Consider the following 24,399-nt stretch of genomic DNA (forward strand, 5'->3'; position numbering starts at 1 on the left):
TTAATTCCCCAAACCCTCAGCTTATTCCTTTGTATTTAATCTCCCATATGTGTTTCTCAGGCTGCTACTAGAATTTGCAGATAACTAATTTGCAGGGGAGTCGTGCCCAAATTAGAGGTGTCGCAACTCATACACAGGTTGAGTTTCTACAATAAATCATTGGTTCTTGGGGTGGTTAAAGTTTGTACGCTAGTACCTCATATTTCATTTTATGTGTTCACAAGCATTATATGCCAACACCTCAATTTCTACTTGAATGAAAGGAGAAACTAAGGCAATGGTGACAATGAACAAGGTAGGTACTCAAAACCTTGCTTTGGTAAATGTTTTACGATATTTTTTTATCAATCGTGAAGTCCTTTTGAAACAAAAAATCGTGTGTAGACTAACACATAATGGATATGACGATTCTCTCTCCATACAGTCTTTAACCTTAAGAACATACCTAGAAAGTGATGCAGTGTAGACTAGAACATAAGGAGTCTTACGAACATGACGTTGGCTGCTAACAATTAATTAAGATCGATTCACTTTGTCTTCAGTGCAAGGATGCTTACATTTTTGGTTCATACAGAAATCTTTACAAGAGAAACTTAGAGCTTGGATCAGCTTGTGCTAGTGTGTTTTATGTTCTAATAATGTTTGTTTGGATGTATTTTTTAGAGATAGAGATGATGTCGAAAGCTATTGATGAAACTTTAGATAAAGATGAGGCCGAAGAGGAAACGGAGGTTCTCACCAACTAGGTGAGATATTTTATTTACTGATATATATTCATTTTAATTTCTTTTTTTGTTTCATTACCATTGTTCCCATTAAGTTTTTCCCCTACTACTCTAATTTATAAGCTTTTAACTGATCAGGTTCTTGATGAGATTGGTGTGGATATTGCTTCTCAAGTTGGATTCTTGAAATTGACCTTATAAAAAAAATTTGTAACATGTTTTGTTTTTCTAATTATGAGAATGTGTCGATAAAGGCTTAACCTTGTCCCATTCTTTTAACAGTTATCTTCGGCTCCAAAGGTCAGATTGCATCAAAGAATGCTGCTCCCCTGGTTAATGTCAAGTATGTATGACTTTTTTCGAGCAAAAGCTTCACAATTCAAAAATTTTTGTTATGCCCTATCATATCCTCTAGATAGATCTGCGTCTGTTAATTGAACTTAAAAAACTTGAGCATTATTTTCCTTAATCATTCACAAAGTACTCTACAAACAACCATGTGATGTTTGGTAGAGTACGAAACTCTTTAGTTCAAATGATTAGGGTCTGATCCCTGACAGCTTCATATCCCTGTATATTCCACTCCCCCTAACCCCCAGCCTACACCCCTAATGCTTTCTTTCCATACCTAGGAGATGATTATTGAACTAAGGGTATTACCTAAAATTGATGTTTCTAAAAACTGTAATTCAAATTTTATTGTCAAATTAGATAGAAGGTACTGTACTATGCATTTTTGTCTGATTTAGTCCTTTTGTTATAATTCGATCATTTCTAGTCCTTCTAGTATGGCATTATCTGAAACTGATGTTTTTAAAACTATTTTATGAAAATCCAATTAGCATGAAAGATGGACTATTTAAATTTTTAGGTCAAAATATATAGGTCTTATACTGTGCATCTTTGGTGACTTTAGTTCTACGATAATTTGGTCACTTATTTTTTAAAAACCTATGATATTGTCTTTGGCATTTTTGGTACAATTTGATGAATAATTATACATTTTCTCCATTTGATAGTTTTTTCTTTTAATGTGTGAAAAAATTGTGTATACAAAATATTATATGTCTCATCATCACAAGAAAAAAATAAGCCATCAAATTATTTGCTCAAGATTGAAAATACATATTTTGGAAAGTAAAGGAACTAGAAATGATCGATATAGTGGAGAGACAGAATTTGACCAAAATTTTATGTTTTACTTTGTTTTTCGAAAGTATTGTGTATGGTGAGAGTATGTTACTCCACCTTCACATAAATCCTCTAGAAACATATTCACGTTGGGTACACACCAGAGCTTTGACAAATCTTGTTGGTGATTTGGTGCAGGTCCGAGCCTACCACTGATGTTGATGATCTTGAGAAAAGATTGGCATCTCTACGACGACTTTGATGATAAAAAGAAGGGAAATGTGTAAATGATATGAAGTACAAAATAAATTCTATATATTTATGTATTATATTCATGAAGGACTTAGCTGAAATTATATATATGTTAGATAATAACCCGATACCTTTTAACTTCCTTAGATTGATGATTTATCTGCTATTTTTATAGTAGTCATTTTACTTTAAATTTTGCTCCATTTTTGTGCCTATAGATAGATCCATTTCTATTTGCTTTTCTTTTTCTCAATTGGATGCATTTTTATTTGAGTCAATTTGGTATTTATATAAAGTTAATATGTAATTTTTTAGTTTGACTTCAATAATTAAATTGGTATTTAAACTATTTTAATTTTATATTTAGAGTGCTTTCCCCAAGTATTCATTGTAATGGTTTAACATCAAATTGAATATTGAAATTGAATTAAGATATTAAATTGGGACAAATTATGGTACCAAATTAAACATCAATGTAGACTTAGGTATCAAATTAAACATATAAATATTGATTTTTTTTTTTACTTTTTGATTTTGATTAGTCATTTAAATTTTTTTTAGTTTCAAGTACAATTAGGATCACAATTGTAATAATAAATAATACACATTTAAATAACTATTATCATAATTAATCATTACAAAAGATGATCATAGTTTAAATATATAAAACATAAATTTATTAATATATATAATAAACTCAATTAAATAATAAAAGATAATAAATTCTTAAATATATATTTGTTTAATTTAAAACAGCTTTTATGAAATATTTTCAGGAAATCTACCAAACAACAGAAAATATTTTACACAGATTCATCCAAACACCAGAAAAGTAAATCATTTCCAGAAAAGTAAATCATTTTCTAGAAAAGTAAATCATTTTCCAGAAATTATTTTTCGAAAAATATTTTACTGGCAAACAAGTAGGCCCTTAATCACATATTAATACCTATTTACTATTTTAACCTTTATATTAAAAACAAATTTCAATAATACCAACTCCCATAAATGTCCACTAACGCTTAAATGGTATAATTACCATTCAAGTACTCAAACAATTAAAATCTATAGTCATTTAATGCATTTAACTTATAGAATTTAACTTTTACGCTTTATGCGATTAAGTCCTTTTTATAAAACGAGCACACAAATGATGAAATTTTCATACGAAAATTTCACACATATCAATTCACATACTTTAAGCACGGAATATAATATTAAAATTTTTTTTAACTTGGATTCATGGTCCCGAAACCACTGTTCCGACTAGGGTCTAAACCGAGTTGTTATAGCAGGGCATCTTCAGGAACACTTTGCTGCCTGAATGAATTATAGACTTCCAGAAAAAGTCATAAGTGAAACCTTGGATCCTCTGTAGGCAACCCACTAAATTGCCCCACTGTTTGCAGCATTTGAAACATTACTAGTTTTAATTCAAAATGTTGAGCCTGAATATGCAGCCTAACAATTCCTGGACTTAGATCATCTAAGATTGGCACTACATGTTCTCTAATGGGTCTGTCTATGTCATCTATAGTTTGAGGAATATCAGCATCCCTTCCATTTTGATGTAATGGCTCTTCTCTTACCTGATCATTTCTAATTCTTTCCATCTCTCACAGCTCTTTTCTCCTTCGCCTTAAGGTTCTCTCGATCTCTGGATCAAAACAATACTTTGTATTCTCCAAAATATTTCTATGCATGCACTAGCATAGACCTAAAAAAATAAAAATCAAAACAACTAATTAAACTAAATTAACAGAAATTAAACAGATAATAAAAACTAATTTTTAACCAATATTGTCGATTCCCGGCAATGGCGCAAAAAATTGTTGCGTGTAAATATGTAATGCAAATGTGCAAGTGTACACGTTGATTCAAGTAATATAATGATATGTGAGTATCATCTCCACAGGAATCGAAAATTGATTAGAATTGGTTAGTATTATTACTGTAGATTTAACTAATAAAACTATACAAAGGAAACAGAGTATAAAGTGATGAAAGGGATTAATAAATAAACTAATAATATCAATTATAACTAAAAAATGACAAAGTAATCTAAACGTCGTGGCAATTCACAAAGAAAAAGTAGAGAGTATTTCTGTTGTTGAATGATAAAAGTTGGAATTACTCATGAAATATTTTCAAAACATAATAATGCCATGGCAAAATTTTCACTAAACTAGTGCCCAGAGAATTACTACTACAGTCTACTTCTTTCGAGAGTTAGATTTTAGTTATTATTTCTGAGTCTGTGTATGTCTAAGAGTCACGAATGATAACCACACTAACGTTCCTCACCTGTACAAATCGCAACTTCTATGTCTAGAGTGCTACAAATATTCGTTCGAGTACTTGTCTATATCAATCGATTAATAATCTGATGTATTTAATCCTTTCAGATTCAAATCCATCTAAGACCATATCATGCATTCAACTATGTCTAGAGCTTGCATACATGCATTCAAAATAAACATGAATCGAATGAAACAATGATTTTAATCAGAATCATATCATAGGCATTATAGATAATTCAGTATCCACCCAAATAATTCCAACCCAAAGATAATTAGCTCATGGGTTGGGCAATGAAAAAAGAAATTAAATCATTCATCAACATTCTTCCAGTTTTACGAATCACAAAAATTAAAACCAAGAAAAATAAAACAAAAGCAGAACTGCAAGAAGTTCTCGCTACACTCCAGCTTCTTCTGAAGATTTTATGCAAAACTAAGGTAAATTTCTCTTCCCTTTCTTCGTCTTTGTGATCCCTTCTTTTTAGCATCTATCCTCTTATTCTCTTCTGAATTTTTCACACAGTTTTGTATAACCTCAAGTATTTGTATAACCCACATAGACTGCCCATCAAACTGCGGATGAAAAGTCATGCTAAAGTCTAGTCGAGTATCAAAAGCCTCATACAACTTCTTCCAAAACCGATATGTAAAATGAGAATCCAAATTTGAAATGATAGATACTAATACTCCATGCAGTCTCACTATTTCTAAAATATACAAACTCGTCAACTTCTGCATATAGGTGATTATTATACATATTTTAAAATAAATAAAAAGGTAAATAACTAAAAAAATGAACAAATTTAAAATGAAAAAAAAAATTCAGAAGTATGAATTGAAATAGGAGTTAGATTTGGATGAGAATTTGGATTGGATGAGTTAGGAAGTAAATCCGAAAATTTTTCTTTTAAAAGCAACTCTGAATTTGATTTATAAATAGGGAGTCAAACAATTAAAAATATGTCCAAGGACATTCAAAATGGATATACTTTTTCTTTCACTTATTTTTCTTTTTTGGTTTGCATGTCGTGATTCCATTGAGTACAATTTCTTTTAAATAAAGTTCTTGAATCTTTTTTGGAAATTCATAAACAAAAGTTAAAAGTTGTATTTTTCACAAAAATCGAAGAATGATCTTCAATGAAAATGGTGTTTCATCATATTCAAGACCCTTGCACCAACGAAGGTTGGGGTCTTTGAAAACTCTAAAAAAAAATCATGCAAAAGAAAAAAAAGACATGAACTCTTCTCTTTTTTTTTTTTTTTTGAAATGCGGAAGCTTATTGGTTACTAGGAAAAGCTATGAGAGAAGAAATATGAAAGTGAGGAGTTGAAGAGAGGAATTTTTTTTCAAAGTTTATTGTTAAGAAAACTAATTTTTTCTCGTGTAAGAATAAACTCATAATTGAATAATGATTTTTAATCTAGTTATTTTTATCATTACTTTGTTCACACTTTAGAAAGCTTTATAAAAGCTTTTAACTAGTCTATAATTTTTTAACACAATTTTATAATTTTTTATAAGATAATAAAAGAGTAGGGATCAAATTGATAACAATTGCAAAGGTTAAGGGTTAAATTTATGATTACACCAAAATTTTTAACAAAGTTAACAGAGGTACTGAATGAGCAAATCAAAAAGTAGGGGGGCCAATTTGGAGCAAATAAAAGTAGAGGACTAAATCCGCACAAATCGATAAGTACAGGGACAGACTAAATCCAGACAAATAGATAAGTACAGGGACCATCCTCAGAATTTAACCAATCCAGAACTTTCTTTTTTTTGAACCAATCCAAAACTTTAAATGCGTAAAAAAGGTAAAAACTACTATTCCCAACTGCAGCGATAAATTCTCATCACACGTAACTATTTCATTATCATTATGATAACAGGTTATTTGCATCTCTACCAAATCACTATCTCACAACAAAACAATGTCTCACCCACAACGTTTACCAAAAAAAGCACACAACTCAACATGCCCTCCCTAGATTTTACTCCATCGTTTTGGCTTTGCCTACTCAGTTTCAAGGTTCAATCACAAATAGAGGCTGTTAAAGGATAACAAACAAAATGTCAGAGCAACAGGGTGAAATAGAATCAAATTGCTTCAAATTTACAATATATATTACTTGGAATCCAGGAAGTCCAGAATACTCACCATATCAACGCTGACTGCTTTGCCATCTTCTGCAAGGATCTCAACCATGGTTCCCGACTGATCAGCCTAAAGCAATAAGCATTTTTCAGTTAAGAGACAGTTTGACAATTTCATAGATGGTGAATATAACAAAACATTCTCTTGATTATGGGCCATATAACACATTACAGTCTGCCACTACAACAGCTGCAATTATGGGCTGTAATCACCAAAGAGAATCAAAATGCAGCTTTCTGGTTAGCTGTTGAGAGTGCTCCGATACAAAAAACTAATAGTACCCATGCCTTCCACTGGCTGAATCTCAATTTGCCTATATTTGGCTACATCAGCTTTAATTAACCAAGTAGTTAAGCCAATAGCTACTCACAAATTTTTCCCAATATATGATACAACAGAGAACACAAAAATGCATGCAATGAACCTCAACCACTGTCCATCTATTATAAAAACTGTTTACATATTCATAAACATGGTTTGGAACATTTTACCTTTGACGGGTAAATATCAAAGTTTTGTTAAGGTTAAACTATTATCAAGGAAGCATAAGCGGTCAATTCAAAATGGAAACATAACTGGTCATCTAAATGAAAACATACAGCAGCGTCAAACACTAATAACCAGAAAGTACTCGTCAAGCTAGCCTCAAGTTTTAGTTGGAGTATTGAAACTTTATGCCTTTCATATTCAAATATCCTAACCAAAATTAGAAACAAAACTCTTGATGTCAACTAAATGAATCTTTTCCTCCCATTTTGCCTATGTTAAAAGCATACTCTTAAAAACATGAAAAGAGCAATTGACTCGTAAATTTACCAAGGCACACGATAGAGGACCCTTAGGTGCAGATTAGAACTCCTATTATCATTTGGGCTTGCGACCTTTATGCTGACCAGCAGCGAAAAGCACAAGACATATGGAGGAGAATGAGAATACGAATGATGAAGGATGAAGCCAAATGGAGAAGAGCACAGAACCACTTTTGTGTGGGGAATACTGTAGCTTCAAATATCCCATTTTGGATGAGAGGTATCCTTCTAAGCTCACATGGGATGATGTTCTCGAGAATGGTACAATGATAGTACTGAGGAAGATTGGGAAGTGCTGATTTCATCAACTCCCTTGCAGCCAAAACAACCAGTCTCAGAAGAATTGAACAGTTTGAACTGTGGAGGTGGTTTTCAAATTTTTATTGAACGGACTAAGGCAAATCTGGAGAATGGTGTTGAATTTTGCTCTTGTATATGTAGGAAATGATTTCTTTCTGGTAAGAGCTAATAACCAGGACGATTATAACTTTCTTTTATATGAAGGTTCTTGGATTGTTGCAAGACATTATTTGACATTTGGAAGATGGAAACCTTTATTCCATCTGATTAAAAAGATTATTAGCACAACAACTGTGTAGATAATTTTAGGATCAAGCCCCAACCCATAGACCAAAAATTATAGATGTAAGTTAGCAGGAACTTTATTTCCTTATAGCTTGTACTTTGTAGCACAGAACCCCATAAAATTTACATGATTCGGGTGGGCCTAAGAAATTTTGCAAGGAACACGTACTACCTCAACAGGTTGGGCTGTCAAGCACCTGATGAGACTAAAGTGACCCCTAGCCCCCATAAGGCAACAATCTCAGTCCACCCCCAATCCTATCAGTCCACCCCCAATCCCCTGGTGACACCCGAGAGACTGAACCTGCAACCTCCCTCTAATAACATCTCTAAGGATCAAGTCTCAACCACTAGACCAAATGCTACAGCTGTTAGTTAGCAGGGAATTGATTAACTTCTAAGCTAGCAGCACAAAACCCTGTATGCAAACATGCTGCAAGCAGGCCTAAGGGGCTCTGCAAGGCACTTGGTATCCTAATAGTTTGGACCGTCAAGCATATGATGAGTTTAGGGTGATCTCTGCCTCATAAACCAAAAGATACCTAGAAACCTTCATGAGCCCATTTGTTATCAAATTCCAGTCTGTGTTGCTTGGAACACTCGAAGTTTATTAAAAGAAACTTCAAGTCTCTAAGAGCTTCAGAGTCTATTTCAAACTTTCTTTAAAAGTTCAGACTTAAATATATCAATATTATTCTACATCAGGAATATCAAAGTACTCTAAAATAATAAGAAAAAATGTAAAGGAACACTAACATTTGTATGACTAAAATCATTATATCTTTTCTAGGCAGAAAGAATAAAAACTTACCTCTATTTCATTCATCAACTTCATTGCCTCAATGATGCATAAAACTTGACCCTTCTGCACTTTGTCTCCAACCTACAGATTGCATAAGTCCAAAGAGCCAAAGAGAATCAACTGCAGGATAGACATAATACCAATGGCATTAAAACAATAAAACCTAACATGGAATACAAACCTTCACAAATGGTGGTTCACCAGGAGCCGGACTTCTGTAGAATGTACCGGCCATTGGACATTTAAGAGGCGGAAGTGATGATTTGGCTGACTTAGAAGCAGCTAGGGAAGGTGCTGGAGTTGGGGCAGCAGATGCTTGACCAGCAGGAAGTGCAGGGACAGATGGGGGCGGAGGCATTACTGGTAGTTGAGAGGCTGACTGCATCATCACAACTGGAGCTGCAGATGGTGGTTGTGGCAAGGCCTCCTTTTTCCGAATTACCAGTTCACAGTCAAGTTGTTTAAGCTGCAACTCCACAATATCTCGTGAATCAACTAGCCTAGAAGAAAACATATAATAACCATGAAATTGATCAACCTTAGGGGAAATGAAAAACAGCCAAAAACCTCTTAAAGAAACATACTTTACTAGACTTGAAACTTGATTAAGGAATTCTGCAATTGACTCTTCTGTGGCCATAGCTAGAGGAGATACATCGCTTGATGTCTTAGCATCCTTTGCTTCTGCTGTTGGTGCCCCTGATTTGATTGTAGGTGCAGCAGAAGCATTTGATGATCCATCTATGGCAACCTTTGAAGGCAACAGATGATTCCAAAAGCATGTTTAAGATGGAATCAAAACTTGGAAACTGATACTCTAACCAAAATCATTTAAAAGAGGTTTACCTCATTAAGTTGGGCTTTCACCACTGTTTTAGAGTTCTGACCATGTTGCAAACTCTGCAATGTAAAGACTAGAAACATTTTCAATTCAACAAAGAAAATCAGCAGTTAAAGTGCACTTGGCAGAAAAACATAAAATTTCAGTTTTTCTTTTTATTATATGTCTATAATTCATAGCAAAAAACAAAATGTTTGAGAGCTGCACAAGTAGAAAGATGTCAATTTTCAACCATTGATGAGCCTCACACATATTACATTGCATGGATGACAACCATAATATAGACTAAAAAACCAACTGTTTATATCCAAATAACTCCATTAATAGTGAGGTGAGAGAAAAAAATTTCTTTTTAGACTTAATGAAAACCTTGGCCACATTATTTTGCAAGCAATTAAGAATCTGGTAACCACGAGTCAACTATAATATGTATAACTGCATAAATTTTCTTCACATAGTTTAGCCAATCATCGAAAAGTGTTAAATCACCACTAAGGAGTGAACTTAATTGCATTCATGAAAGCATTAAGAATGTCCTAAAGGAATTCTGTAGGAATATTCTGTAAATATTTTAAGAATATTTTGTAGATATTTTTTTATTAAAATCCATTATTTTAAGGGATCATATCTCCTATTTAGTATCTTTCCTAACTTAGAGTTTCCTAAAGTAGTGTCATAGGTTGTATATAAAAACTCTGATTTATGTTCTATTTAGTATAAAATACTCTGATTTCTACATGGTATCAGAGCAGTGCAAGTCTGTGGACAATTTACTAACAGAGATGAGATTGCACGCCAGATTTGGTACAAAGAGAACATTTTTAAGTGCAATCTGTTCATTGAGAATAACAGTGCCATGTCCCTCTATTTTGCACAAGGTACCATCAGCCGTTTTGACAGCTTTACCAAAAGTATGGAAAAAATTGTGAAACAATGCCTTGTTACCAGTCATATGATCCGTAGCACCAGAATCGAGGATCCAATTAGGAGTCAACTGGGAGGAGAAAAATGCAGTAGAAGAAAGGTTACCTTCTGGATCTTTTATGACCAGATTACCTTCACAAGACCCTTGAAACTTTCCAAATAGTTTTTGAAGTTCAGCAATCTGTTCTTTAGTGAAACTAGTGACAGAGGTGGCAACGACAAGGCTTAAATAAGGACCTGGACGAGGTTCGCGGCAGGGTCCTGGCTATTTCTCCTCTTCCCTCCCTTCGAGAGGCTTTCTCTATGGTCAAGAAGGAAGAAAGCCGAAGGTGTGTGATGCTGTCTGATGAACCATATTCCACTTCTGAAAGATCTGCCTTACTGACCCATCAATTATCTCCCTCTTCCAAACGGGGGAGAGTAGATATTTTTTTTATTAAAATCCCTTATTTTAAGGGATCATATCTCCTATTTAGTATCTTTCCTAACTTAGAGTTTCCTAAAGTAGTGTCATAGGTTGTATATAAAAACTCTGATTTATGTTCTATTTAGTATAAAATACTCTGATTTCTACATGGTATCAGCTTAGGTTACGATTTCTTTTTCAACCTAAACCATGTCCGAAACTCCTTCTCCTACTTCGGAGATTACTTCAAATCCAGAAAATTTTTCTGGTTCCGATGCTCCATCAGATTCGTCTGGTCTGACTATCACCTGCCATCGATTGAATGGCAACAATTTTCTTGAATGGTCCCAATCAGTTAAGATTTTTCTCTTGGGCAGAGAAAGATTGGACTACGTTACTGGTGAAATCAAGAAGCCTGCTGTGACTGATGCTGGTTTTGCTAAGTGGATGCGTGACAATGGTCAGGTTATGACTTGGCTCCTTAATTCCATGACCCCGAGTATAAGCAAAAACTTTCTTCTTTACACCACAGCCGCTGAAATTTGGAGTGCAGTCCGCGAAACCTACTCTAGCACGGATAACATTGCTGAATTATATCATGTTGAAGATCAAGCAGCCACCCTTAAACAAGGAACCATGTCTGTTACTCTCTACTACAATACCCTTACTGCTCTTTGGCAACAATTAGATTTGTATGCACATTATGATTGGGTAGATCCAAGAGATGCTGCTCTTTATCAGCAAATTGTTACTCAACGAAGACTTTTTCAATTTCTCCAAGGCTTAAATAAGGACCTGGACGAGGTTCGCGGCAGGGTCCTGGCTATTTCTCCTCTTCCCTCCCTTCGAGAGGCTTTCTCTATGGTCAAGAAGGAAGAAAGCCGAAGGTGTGTGATGCTGTCTGATGAACCATATTCCACTTCTGAAAGATCTGCCTTACTGACCCATCAATCATCTCCCTCTTCCAAACGGGGGAGACCTTGGTGTGATCATTGCAAAAAGCCCGGCCACTCTAAGGAGAAGTGTTGGAAGCTTCATGGTAAGCCTCAGGACTGGAAGTCCAAGCACTCTCGAGATAATAAATCAAGCCTTGTCATTGCCACCTCTGTCACTAGTTTCACTAAAGAATAGATTGCTGAACTTCAAAAACTATTTGAAAAGTTTCAAGGGTCTTGTGAAAGTAATCTGGTCATAAAAGATCCAGAAGGTAACCTTTCTTCTACTGCATTTTTCTCCTCCCAGTTGACTCCTAATTGGATCCTCGATTCTGGTGCTACGGATCATATGACTGGTAACAAGGCATTGTTTCACAATTTTTTCCATACCTTTGGTAAAGCTGTCAAAACGGCTGATGGTACCTTGTGCAAAATAGAGGGACATGGCACTGTTATTCTCAATGAACAGATTGCACTTAAAAATGTTCTCTTTGTACCAAATCTGGCGTGCAATCTCATCTCTGTTAGTAAATTGTCCACAGACTTGCACTGCTCTGTAATTTTTAATGATCGTGATTGTACTTTGCAGGCACTGAACTCGAAGAAGATGATTGGTAAGGCCAGCTTGCATAATGGTCTCTACATCCTCCCTACCTCTCCTAAAATCGAGATCTCCAAGTCATTTACCGCTTTAGGAAAAGTTGATACTGTTATGTTATGGCACTTTCGTTTAGGCCATTCTAGTTTCCAATACCTTGCAAAATTGTTTCCTGCTCTATTCATTAATAAAAGGCCTAATTCTTTTTCTTGCAAAGTTTGCTCTCTTGCCAAACATACTAAATCATCTTATTTTCCTTCTACATACAAGCCTTCTTACCCTTTTTCTTTGATCCATAGTGATATTTGGGGCCCTTCTCGGGTGAAGAATGCTGATAATTGTAAGTGGTTTATCACTTTTATTGATGATCACAGTAGGATAACTTGGACTTATTTGCTGAAAGATAAATCTGAAACTGCTAGTGTTTTTGTGCAATTTTATAACATGGTTCTCACTCAATTTGGGTCTAAAATCCAGCTCTTTAAATCTGATAATGGCAGTGAATTTTTTGCTAGGTCTTTAGGTGATTTTTTTAAGGAAAAGGGCATAGTTTAGATTAGTTCTTGTGTTGGAACCCCACAGCAAAACGGCGTTGCCGAAAGGAAAAATAGGCACCTTCTTGAAGTTACTCGTTCTCTTCTATTTACCACTAATGTTCCTAAATATTTGTGGGGGGAAGCCTTATTAACTGCCACATATTTAATCAACCGGATGCCTAGTAAGGTTTTAAAATTTCAAACGCCTCAATCTATATTTTTGAAGCACTTTCCTCATTTTAAGCCTATCTCCTCCATTCTGCCACTTAAAATTTTTGGCTGCACTGTTTTTATCCAAAATATTGCTCCTAATAAGTCCAAGTTAGATCCTAAGTCTTTAAAATGTGTATTGGTTGGGTATTCTTCACTTAAGAAGGGTTATAAATGCTATCATCCTCCTTCTAAACGATTTTTCACCACTATGGATATAACATTTTACGAGCAGGATTCTTATTTCACTCAGGCTGAAATTCAGGGGGAAACATGGAGTGATTTTCAGCCACAACAGGTATCTCCTTCTAATCTTCATTCTCAACCTTCAGAATTGCCATCTTGTTCACCATTACCTGCAGATCTGTCACCTGTGAATGCTCCCATTGATTCTCCTGTAGTACCTATGACTAATTCACCTACACCCACTTTAAACACTCTTCCTGAAAATACACCTACTCCAATTGACAGTCTTCAAAAAACACCATCACCCAAACAGCTTCGTGTCTACACAAGAAAAAGAAGACATATCCCTGAGACTGTTTTGCAATCTGATTCTTGCCGAGAATTGGATTTGGGTCCAGCTGCCGAAATGGAAGAAGAAATCAGTAAGTCCACTACTCTAGATGACTTTCCTATTGCTATTAGAAAAGGGGTTAGACAGTGCAACAAGCATCCTATTGAAAAATTTACTGGTTATAATTCATTGATGCCGTCTTTTCAAGCATTTACAGCAACTTTGGATAAAGAACAGGTTCCCACAAGCATAGTTGAAGCTCTAAAGGATCCAAAATGGAGAAGGGCTGTTGAAGAGGAAATTTGTGCACTAGAGAAAAATGCTACTTGGACCATTACAGACCTTCCTCAAGGAAAAAAGGCTGTCGGCTGTAAATGGATCTTTGCTGTAAAGTATAACTCCAATGGCAGTATCCAACGATACAAAGCTAGACTAGTGGCCAGAGGTTTCATGCAAACATATGGGATAGACTTCACAGAAACTTTTGCACCTGTGGCAAAGCTTAACACTATTCGAGTACTCCTAAGTTTGGCTGTAAATTGCGATTGGAAATTACACCAACTTGATGTAAAAAACGCATTTCTTAATGGCAAGCTTGAGGAAGAAGTCTATATGCAATTGCCACTTGGCTCAAAGTCTATTGAAGGTAGCAACAAGGTTTGCAAGCTCAACAAGTCTCTATACGGGTTAAAACAATCACCCAGAGCTTGGTTCGAGAGGTTCACTAAAGTCATTCTTCAAAATGGCTACAAGCAATCCCTTGCCGATCATACGCTTTTCATCAAGGTAACTTCTACAAATAAGAAAGCTATCCTAATTGTGTATGTGGATGACATCATTCTTACTGGTGATGATGAGGAAGAGATTAGCAATTTGAATAAGTTGTTAAACAGGGAATTCGAAACCAAGGACTTGGGAAAGCTAAGGTATTTCCTAGGAATGGAGGTGGCAAGATCAAAAGAAGGACTTGTGATCAACCAGAGAAAGTATGTACTTGATTTACTCAAAGAAACTGGTTTTCTTGGCTGTAAGCCGGCTGATACACCAATGGAGGCAAACTTGAGATTCAATAAAGAAGATGAGTCCTTAGTAGACAGAGGGAAATTTCAAAGGTTAGTTGGGAAACTAATCTACTTATCCTTGACAAGGCCAGATATAGCTTTTCCCGTAAATGTGATAAGTCAACACATGACTAATCCTACTGAAGAGCATATGGCAGCAGCAAATAGAATTCTCAAGTACTTGAAGAAAACTCCAGGACACGGCTTAATGTTTAAGAAGACACAAGACAGAACTGTTAAGATTTTTACAGACTCTAGTTGGGCTGGAGATCTCACTGAAAGAAGATCCACTAGTGGATACTGCACTTTTGTTTGGGGTAACCTTACAACTTGGAGAAGAAACAATCTGCTGTTTCAAGAAGTAGTGCTGAAGCTGAATTTAGAGCACTAGCTTTGGGGATATGCGAAGGAATTTGGCTACTTAAATTACTAAAAGAACTTGGCACAAATCAGGAGGATCACTTTGAAGTTTTGTGTGATAATCAATCTGCCATTCAGATTGCCAAGAACCCAGTTCAACATGACCGAACAAAGCATGTTGAAATTGATAGGCATTTTATTGCTGATCAAGTCAACAAAAAGACAGCCACTCTTTCTTACATTCCTTCAGAAGGACAGATTGCAGACATTCTTACCAAGGCTTTGCCAAAACCTGTGTTCAATAAATTCCTATTCAAGCTGGGATTATACAATGTATATTCTCCAGCTTGAGGGGGAGTGTAGGAATATTCTGTAAATATTTTAGGAATATTTTGTAGATATTTTTTTATTAAAATCCCTTATTTTAAGGGATCATATCTCCTATTTAGTATCTTTCCTAACTTAGAGTTTCCTAAAGTAGTGTCATAGGTTGTATATAAAAACTCTGATTTATGTTCTATTTAGTATAAAATACTCTGATTTCTACAAATTCATTTAACTTTGCATTGTAATGTATGATCACCATGTCTGCAGATGGAGGTGACAGATTATTCTAAATGTTCAGGACTGGTCCTTCTAACAAAACCATCCTCCTCCAAATTATGCAAAAAGTATCAGCTCTATGCAATTAAAATTGCAGTTTTTCCTAGTTTCTTGTCTCTTAGACATGTCTTTATGTTAAACAAGAACCATATTATAGTTTCATCTAGTAAAAACTACAACAAACACTAACTTATAACTTTATAGAATTATGGAATAAAATATGATAGACCTGGATGATTAATATAATCTGTCAATAGGAGATTTGGGGCTGTCAATTAGGGATTTGGAGATAATTTAGGACGTTAGGTTTTTTTGCTATGTAAAGTCTTAATAAAGAGATCCCTAGCCTAGAATCAATGATCTCTATCAATTAAGGGAATTTCATACCTAATCAGTGGTATGCTTCCCTATATATTATGTTGAACTTTTTCAGAATAAATTATTCTGAAAATTACAACCATTTGTTCCAAACTCTCTTATTTTGTACTAAAGTTTCTAGTCTAAAACCTAATTTTTGTCCACAACTTTTTTTTCCTTAAATCCGCATGGTATCAAAGCTAGCTTGATTTTCTTTTATGGTTGAAACAACCATCGTGGAGAGAAAAATACTTGAGGCCAAAAGCTCCACTCTTGGTAGAAAATACAGAACCACCATATTTCACACAAGTGAAAATTCAGCCCATGTTTCAAAGGAAAATGAAGCTTAAATTAGCAGCAAGAGAAAACCCTGGTGTAGCTGTGCCTTTGAAGCACCAAATGAAGAGCAAGGGCAGAAAAATACTCAAAAATTGTCTCATTGTACAAAGGAACAACAAGAGGACCTGTACAATATTTCCAATCTCCACGATCCCAAGTAAATTCCCCAAATTCCTTATATTTTTTGGCTCAGAAAAGTAATTTTGTTTATGCACTCAGTGTTAATCCTAGCTAAACAAGTTCTTGGATCATAGATTCTGGAGCAACTGATCATACGACAAGCTACTCCCAATTATTTTCCACTTACATTCCTTGAGTAGGGAATAAAAAAGTCAAGATTGTTGATGGGTCTCTCTTGACAATTGCTAGGACCAAATCCATTGTGATATCCCCATCTATAACCTTGCATCATGTCCTTCACATCCCTAAATTCTCTTGTAATCTTCTGTCCATTACTAAAATAACTAATGATCTCAGGATTGGTGTTAAGTTTTACCCTTCTCGACACGAGTTTCAGGACATGGCCTCAAGGAGAACAACTGGCAGTGCTAGGGAAAGTGGAGGTCTTTTGTCCATTTCTGATGATGTTACACTTTAGCATTACAGATTAGGACATCCAAATTTTTATTATTTAAAACATTTTCTTCCTAATTTAGTAAACACTAAAAGGCTGCCTTCATATCAGTGTGAGATCAGTGAATTGGCTAAACATTACCAATCATCCTTTCCCCTAGACCTTATAAATCCTCACAACAAGTTATGCTAATTCATAATGATATGTTTCGAGACCATATAGGATTTTTACTATGTCTGGTAAAAAATGGTTTATTACTTTTATTGGCGATCATAATTGGTTTAGTTGGGTACACTTATTGAGGGATAAATCTTAAGCAAAATATGTATTTAAGCTTTTTCATACAATGATAACGACAAAATTTGAAGAAAAAATAAAATTCTTGAGAAGTGATAATGGTAAAGAGTATTTTAATATGGTATTAGGGGATTTCTTCTCATAAAAAGGTATAGTACATCAAAGCTCATGCATTGACACACCCCAACAAAATGGCATAACTAAAAGAAAAACACCTTCTTGAAGTCACTAGGGCATTGTCGTTTACTAATAGGGTTCCTAAATATCTATAGGGAGAAGCTCTTTCGACTGCTACATACCAGAGTCAAAGAAATTGGACTGAAACTTCTCAACACTATCGAAAGTCTATACTTCGTTGTTCAAAACCTCACTGAAGTTCTAGGTAATCCTCATGTTAAATCTATCCACATGAGTTTCCCTAATTCTAAGTTAGCTCATTTTGAGTCTAGCATGAAATTGTGTTAAGTATCCCATCTCAAAATTTGTTTCCTACAAAAATCTATCATCAATGCTCTTTGTGTTTTCCTCACATTCATCTAGTGTCGAGATTCCAAAATATTTACAATACACAATTAGTAGTTAAAGGGTTTACCCAAACCTATACCTTCGCACCTGTAGCAAAACTAAATACAATAAGAGTGCTACTAACAATTGCAACTAACTTTGATTGGTCACTCCAACAACTAGATGTAAAGAATGCATTCCTCAATGGTAACTTAAAGGAAGAAATTAACATGGATCCACCCCCAAGTTTTGAATGGAAATATGGATCAAACGTATGTAAATTAAAAAAGGCCTTTATGTTGGGGAAGCAATTAACATGGATCCACCCCCAAGTTTATGGTTGAAGCAATTACCAAGTGCTTAGTTGGGGAGATTTACTCAGTTTGTGAAGAAACAAGGCTATACTCAAGGACAAAAAGATCACATGTTCAGAAAGCATTCAATTAATGGGAAGATAGCAGTTTTGATACTATATGTTGATGATATTATTCTCATAGGAGATGACAAGTGAAATGAAGAGATTGAAGAAATGCTAAGCTTTTGGGTAAAAGTATCATGGAGGCCCTTGTATTAGGTGTCGGATTGCATTATGCCTTCTCTACTCAAAAAATGGGCAAATTAGTCCCTATATGTTAGGTCAAAGAGCAAACCAGTCCTTCTATTAAAAATTTCATCCATTTCTACTGTTAAAAACTGATCATTGTATATCAGCATAAGATACATGCGATACATGTCACTGTCTAGTTATTCCATCAACGACACTAATTTTTAACAGAACAAATGGATGAAATTTTTATTAGTAAAGACCAATTAGCTCTTTGGTCTAACGTACATTGACTAATTTGTCCATTTTTCAAGTAGAAGAGGTAAAATGCAATCTAACTCCTAATGATGAGGCCTCCATGGTACTTTTACCTAGCTTTTGAGGTTGAAATCAAATACTTGGGATTACTAAAATATTTTCCTGGTATGGAGGTAGCTCGATCAAGGAAAGAGATTGCAATGCCACAAAAAAAAGAAAATATGTGATACATCTACTTCAAGAAAGTGGCATGAGTGGTTGCCCTATTAAGACCCTTATTGACCCAAATCAAAAACTTGGAGAGCTTGATTGACCCAAATCAATAGGGGAGCCCTAATGAACACATCTAAATACCATAAACTAGTTGGGAAGTTGATTAATTTATCACACAACCAAACATTGCATTTTTGGTATGCTTTGTAAGCCAATTCAAGCATTTCCCCCGAAGAACATCTTCAAGCAATCTATCGCATCTTGAGATACTAAAAAAACCCTTCCGGGAATGGATTATTTTTCAGAAAGAACAATCAACAAAGCATAAAGTCCACAACAAGATCCATTACATATCAAAAAAATTAGGTAATCATACGTCCGCCTGGGGACATTGGCAACTTTGATAAGTAAAAAACAGAATGTGGAGACCTGTAGTAATGCTAAAGCAATTTAAAGATCCATGGCACATAGATTGCAACATGATGTGGCTTAAAAATATTTTGGAAGACGAAGACTTGTGACTATGAGAAGCTATATTGTAACAACAAAAGCAACCATTAGCATGCCTACAATCCAATCCAACATGTCAAAAGCAAGCATGTTGAGGTTTATAGGCAATTCATAAAGGAAAATATTGAGATTGGAATATTTTGTATGTCATTTATCCCAACATCACAATAAGTGGCAAATATTCTCACAAAGAGATTGTTCAAATCAAACCTTGGGTGGGTATGATCAATATCTATGCAACAACTTGAAGGGAGTGTAGAATTATGGAATAAAATATGATAGACCTAAATATTTAACATAACATGTCAATAATGCATTTGAAGTTGTAAATTAGGGACTTGGAGATAATTTTGAACATTGGATTTTTTCATGTGAAGTCTTAATAAAGAGATCCTCAAGCCAAGGATTTTTAGCAATTAAGGGAATTTCATATCATATTTAGGGGTATACTTTTCCTATAAGTAATGCTAATTTTTTTTTTAAGAATGAAGTATCCAAAAAGTAACAACCTTTTGTTCCAAACTCTCTTATTTTTATGTCCTAAAGTTTCTATTGTATAACATTATTTTTGTCCTCAACCTTTTTTCTTAAGTCCACAAAACTATCACCATCCACACGTCCTTTTGCCATCATTCCAAATGGAAACATTATAATTTTTATGCAATTTTATTTTCCATTGCTATTAACCTCTTAAATCAATGTATCTTCTAAATTTTAAGTTTGAGAATTAGTTTTCATGCATCTCTTGCACACAATATATCAAAACATATGAAGGTAAACAAATTATACTTTCTTTAATCATTTTGACCTCATTTTTCTAGTGCATTATATTTTGAGAGTTAATTCTCATGCACAAGATTAAATTTAAGACATCTGTGTGTTTTGTACCATAAAATATCTAGGCGAATACATGTGGACTGTCATTCAGAAGAAAAAAGATCAGCTTAAGTTAGTCAGCTAAGTTAATGGAACTATGCCAATAATTTAAATGGTGACACATAAATTCAATAATAGACTTAAACTTTTTCTTGATACAATAAGTTAACTACTTTCTTAAAGAGAAATCATTCATGAAATACATTTTGTACTATAGATCTTAAAACGAGAAGTAATTAGTATACTCTTTGATTTACATGTATAATATAAGATCAATCAAAGCATAAGTTAATCCAGTAGAATAGATGATAGAACAAATTTATGATGAATCTGACACAATAGACTTTATTAGAAAGGGCTAAAACATTTATCAGATTTAGATGTCAACAATTGATTAATAATACGTAGCAATAGCTTTTTACAATCTGTAGTGACCTACTGAATTTGGGATTGTAATCCTAAATAGCAACCCAACAAATAATCTCTTGATTCTAAAGGGCAGCTCCATTCCACAAAAAAGTTGCATGATTGTTTTTCATTGTCAGCAGGGCCTAAAGGACATTATACTCTAACAGTAATTTCTACTATGGAATAGTATTGTAAAATAGGTCATCAAGCATTTTACCTTGTTAAGGGATTTAGCACTTAACATATAACTCAGATTTTGGTCAAACTTCCACGAATGAAAAAGATTAAAATAATGAAAAACATTAAAATTATTTTAAAACTAGCATTAGTTATAACTAAGAAGGCAATGGGGCTCATTTCCTAGCTGCCGGAAAAAAGAAAATTCCATTAATCCTACTAATAAGAAAAGCTTTGATCCTTTAGAATGAATTTTTGCTTAGTAAAGCTTTGGTTTCCATCCTTTGGATTTCCACACATGATACCTCAGTTTATCTGAAGCATCAAAGCCAGTTGCATATCTATAAATTGTCAATTTCCTAGCTTGTATATTTCCTTTAACTCCCGTGCACAGAGCTAGTTTCCAATCTTTATTTAGTTTCATATAAACTCTTACAAAATGTATTTGGCTTAAATTACAATTTACTATTATCCCAAAAAAAACCTGAAACTTACAAGTTGTATTATCCAAAAACAAAAAGAAAACAGAAAAATAACAAGATAATATTTTTAACATATGATATATGAGAGAACACTAAGAAATACTTAGTTTATGGTTGTAATGTTATGGTACAGAGGTTCAGCCTAAAATGGAATCAGCAGAACATAATCCTTCATTCCTCTACTTATTCATAAAACTCTTCTATCACAAAAAGGTGCGCAGTTGACCAGCAATGAAGAAAACTGCACTTCTGCCGCAAGAAACATATTGTTTCACAAATAAGCTGCCCGGAGACCATGCAAATGAAAGCACAGGCATCAAACATTCAAGTCTTTTGCTCTTTCAGTGAATGATGACAGAAAGATCAGACCATGCTGTGACATGGCAAAAGCTATTACTTATTGTTGTATAAATATTTTTAAAAAAAAAGAACAAATTTCCTCGCTTTCCTCCCCCTACCCCTACCTTCCTATCTATTCCCATAATATTGGATAAACTAATTTTTATTTCTAGCACAATACATGGAAGAGAAATGACCAAGAAAAAAAAACCCATCTAATTACAAACTCAAAGAGAAACAAGCATTCCATTTTCCTTCTGGACATTTGCTTTTACTTTTCCAAAAGTTGCTGAAAGAAAATTCATGTTTGGTTTAACCATGGAGATAACTAAAAATGTCGCACACATAAACAATTTTCAATTTCACAACGGGCAAAATAATTTGTAATTCGTTAATGTAAATAATTTTTTGTATCCAATAATAACAAAAAAAGCCTAATATACGAGGCCAATATGCAAATAAAACAGCATTGAACACATTTATGAAAGCAAGAAAATTTAAATGCAAAGATAAACAAACATCTTCTCCTCTCTTTGCTACTAAATTTAACAACAAAAAGGCAAGAATTCAAGCTTAAATTTGCTCAAACAATGGAGATCACCAATTTACACTCTGCTTCTCTCATAGCAACAACAAAAAAGGGAAAAATCTAAGCAAAGATTCACAGAATAATATATATTATCTCTTCCTAGTATGGAATTTGGCATTAACGGATTGAAAGCAGCTAAAAATGCATACTAAAGAAATAAAACTACAAAAACGGAGAAAATTTAAAAAGATGGTAGTTACCTTGGAGAAGAATCGAAGGTTTCGCCTCGAAGAAAAGCGAAAGGAGACGATGGAGAGCTGAAGGTTAGTGGAATTAGGCAAGGCAGTGGTTGTTTTAGCAACGGAAGTGAAGGCAGCGGAGGATGTTGTTGAGAGTGAAGAGGCCATTTATTTTTCAATCGACAGAGAGAATAAGAAATGAGATTGGATTTGTAAGAGAGAAGAACTTGAAACGAAATGAGAAAAAGAATTTAAAAGAGTTACAGAGAAGAAATGAAAGGAAAGGGTTTTGGGGAATCCGTCGAGGAGGGGAAGAGAGGAGGAAAGTGGATGAGTTAGTCGATGAAATTGAAGAGTGACGATAGTAGAAAGTGAGGTTCCAAAGTGCGGGATTGGATTAGACTTGAAAAAATATAGTGAAAAAGTATTTTTGATAAGTATTTTTGAAAATTGCTTTTAAAAATTTTGACTGTTTGTTATTGTTGTGAAAAAATATTTTTAAGAAATAAAATTTCTATTTTATATATGATATTATAAAGTAATAAATATGTATTTAAATAATGTTTAAATTAGTTAATATTATGATATTTTAATAATAATATAAAAAATAATTTATTATAACTTATTCTTAATATTTTAATATATAATATTAATTTTAAATATTTCTAAGTAATTAATATTAATTACTTATTAATTTTAACTAGAATATATAAATTATATTTAAATATTTAAATATAATAATTAGATATTTATAATTAGATATTGACACAATTATATTATTTTAAAAATAATTTTTTTTATTTTTAATTAATACTTTTAACACATTTGTATTATTTTATTTTAAAATATACTTTGAATATATAACTCATATTAAATATTAATATAACATAAAAAATATAAACTTAACAAATTAAAAATTACATATATTTGGATTAAGGTTCAAACAAAAGAAAAAAAAAGGAAGATGGATTCTAACTATAGAAAAAATGGGAAAAAAAGAACAAATAAGGCTAAAAAAGTAATATAGCCTCAAAAGCATTTTTGGGCTGAAAAAAGCACCAAAATTTCTCTTTTTTCATCAAGAAAAAGGACTTTTATTAAGCTGAAAACTTTCTACTTTTTACCTCTGTTCTTTATTGCTTTTTGTGTAAAAGTACTTTTTTGAGAAAAAGTTCATCCCAAAAGCAATGAAGAACAAGGCTTAAATCATCTAGAGTTGATCATGCTTAGGGTCACCGATCTAACTGAAGGCCAGTTAAGAAATAGACTTAAATAAAAATATTAAATGACAAATTTTTTTAATATTATTTTCTTATTATTTTTCTTTATTTTGCTATTATTTTATTATTATATTACTATTATTTTATTGTTATTGTTTGGATATTATATAAAATTTATTTTATTATTAATTTTGTTATTATTTTAAAGATATTTATTAATTTTGTTATTATTTTAGAGGTATTTGCTTGTTAAGCTGTATTTATCTTAGTGTTATTTAAGTGTACATATTTTTTAAAATTTATTTTTAATTTGTTGAAAAATATTTATTTTGATTTTTTAGTATTTTTGATGTATTATATATATTTAAAAATTTATAAAAATAATATAAAAAATTAATAAAGGCGAGCCGAGGTTCTATCATTTTTATTCAAGTCGGGCTTAGGCAAAATTTTAGGTCCATTTATCGGGCCGGGCTTGCCCAGGCCTGGGTATAGTAAATGGTCCTGAATTTTTAGCTGAGTCTGGCTCGAACCCAACCGACTTGGCCCATGAGCACCTCTAGTTCGATCTCATTTCTTTTTTTCTTTTACGTGACTCTTATTGGATTAAAAGGGGTAAAATTGTCAACGAGGCTCTTATATTATAAGTTGGATTGTATTTTGTATTTTCTATTAAAAAGTTAGACAAATTAATTTGTAGGTTAGATTAACGAGTAAATGCACTATTCGAGAAGCGAATATAGTGAATTGACTAGAAAATTGAAAAATGAGTTAGATAA

General features: G+C 33.5%; 1 protein-coding gene and 1 long non-coding RNA gene across 2 annotated transcripts; one reads left to right on the top strand and one right to left on the bottom strand.

Annotated features, from left to right (window-relative positions):
• The first annotated feature begins 895 nt into the window (after nucleotides 1–895).
• On the top strand, nucleotides 896–2,121 carry LOC107963185 (uncharacterized). Its single transcript, XR_005928737.1, has 2 exons — nucleotides 896–1,068; nucleotides 2,055–2,121. It is a non-coding gene; the product is annotated as an uncharacterized lncRNA (long non-coding RNA).
• Nucleotides 2,122–6,158: 4,037 nt separating this feature from the next.
• On the bottom strand, nucleotides 6,159–22,768 carry LOC107962294 (biotin carboxyl carrier protein of acetyl-CoA carboxylase, chloroplastic-like). The gene is made up of 7 exons (NM_001327726.2): nucleotides 22,422–22,768; nucleotides 9,610–9,663; nucleotides 9,348–9,514; nucleotides 8,945–9,263; nucleotides 8,773–8,844; nucleotides 6,571–6,636; nucleotides 6,159–6,460 (listed from the first exon to the last, which is right to left on the bottom strand). The coding sequence occupies exons 1-7, from the start codon at nucleotides 22,566–22,568 to the stop codon at nucleotides 6,437–6,439; spliced, it is 849 nt and encodes a 282-aa protein (NP_001314655.2). The 5' UTR covers nucleotides 22,569–22,768; the 3' UTR covers nucleotides 6,159–6,436.
• Nucleotides 22,769–24,399: the final 1,631 nt, after the last annotated feature.

The sequence above is a fragment of the Gossypium hirsutum genome, chromosome A06, assembly GCF_007990345.1.
Source record: "Gossypium hirsutum isolate 1008001.06 chromosome A06, Gossypium_hirsutum_v2.1, whole genome shotgun sequence".
NCBI classification, from domain to species: Eukaryota; Viridiplantae; Streptophyta; class Magnoliopsida; order Malvales; family Malvaceae; genus Gossypium; species Gossypium hirsutum.

Bases quoted from the DNA above. Each gene is read 5' to 3' on its own strand.
- LOC107962294 (NM_001327726.2), bottom strand. From the start codon at position 22,568: ATGGCCTCTTCACTCTCAACAACATCCTCCGCTGCCTTCACTTCCGTT. The intron at 9,664-22,421 runs GTAACTACCATC...TTTACATTGCAG, and splicing joins ACCTTCGATTCTTCTCCAAG to AGTTTGCAACATGGTCAGAA. The intron at 6,461-6,570 runs GTGAGTATTCTG...ATCCTTTAACAG, and splicing joins AAGCAGTCAGCGTTGATATG to CCTCTATTTGTGATTGAACC.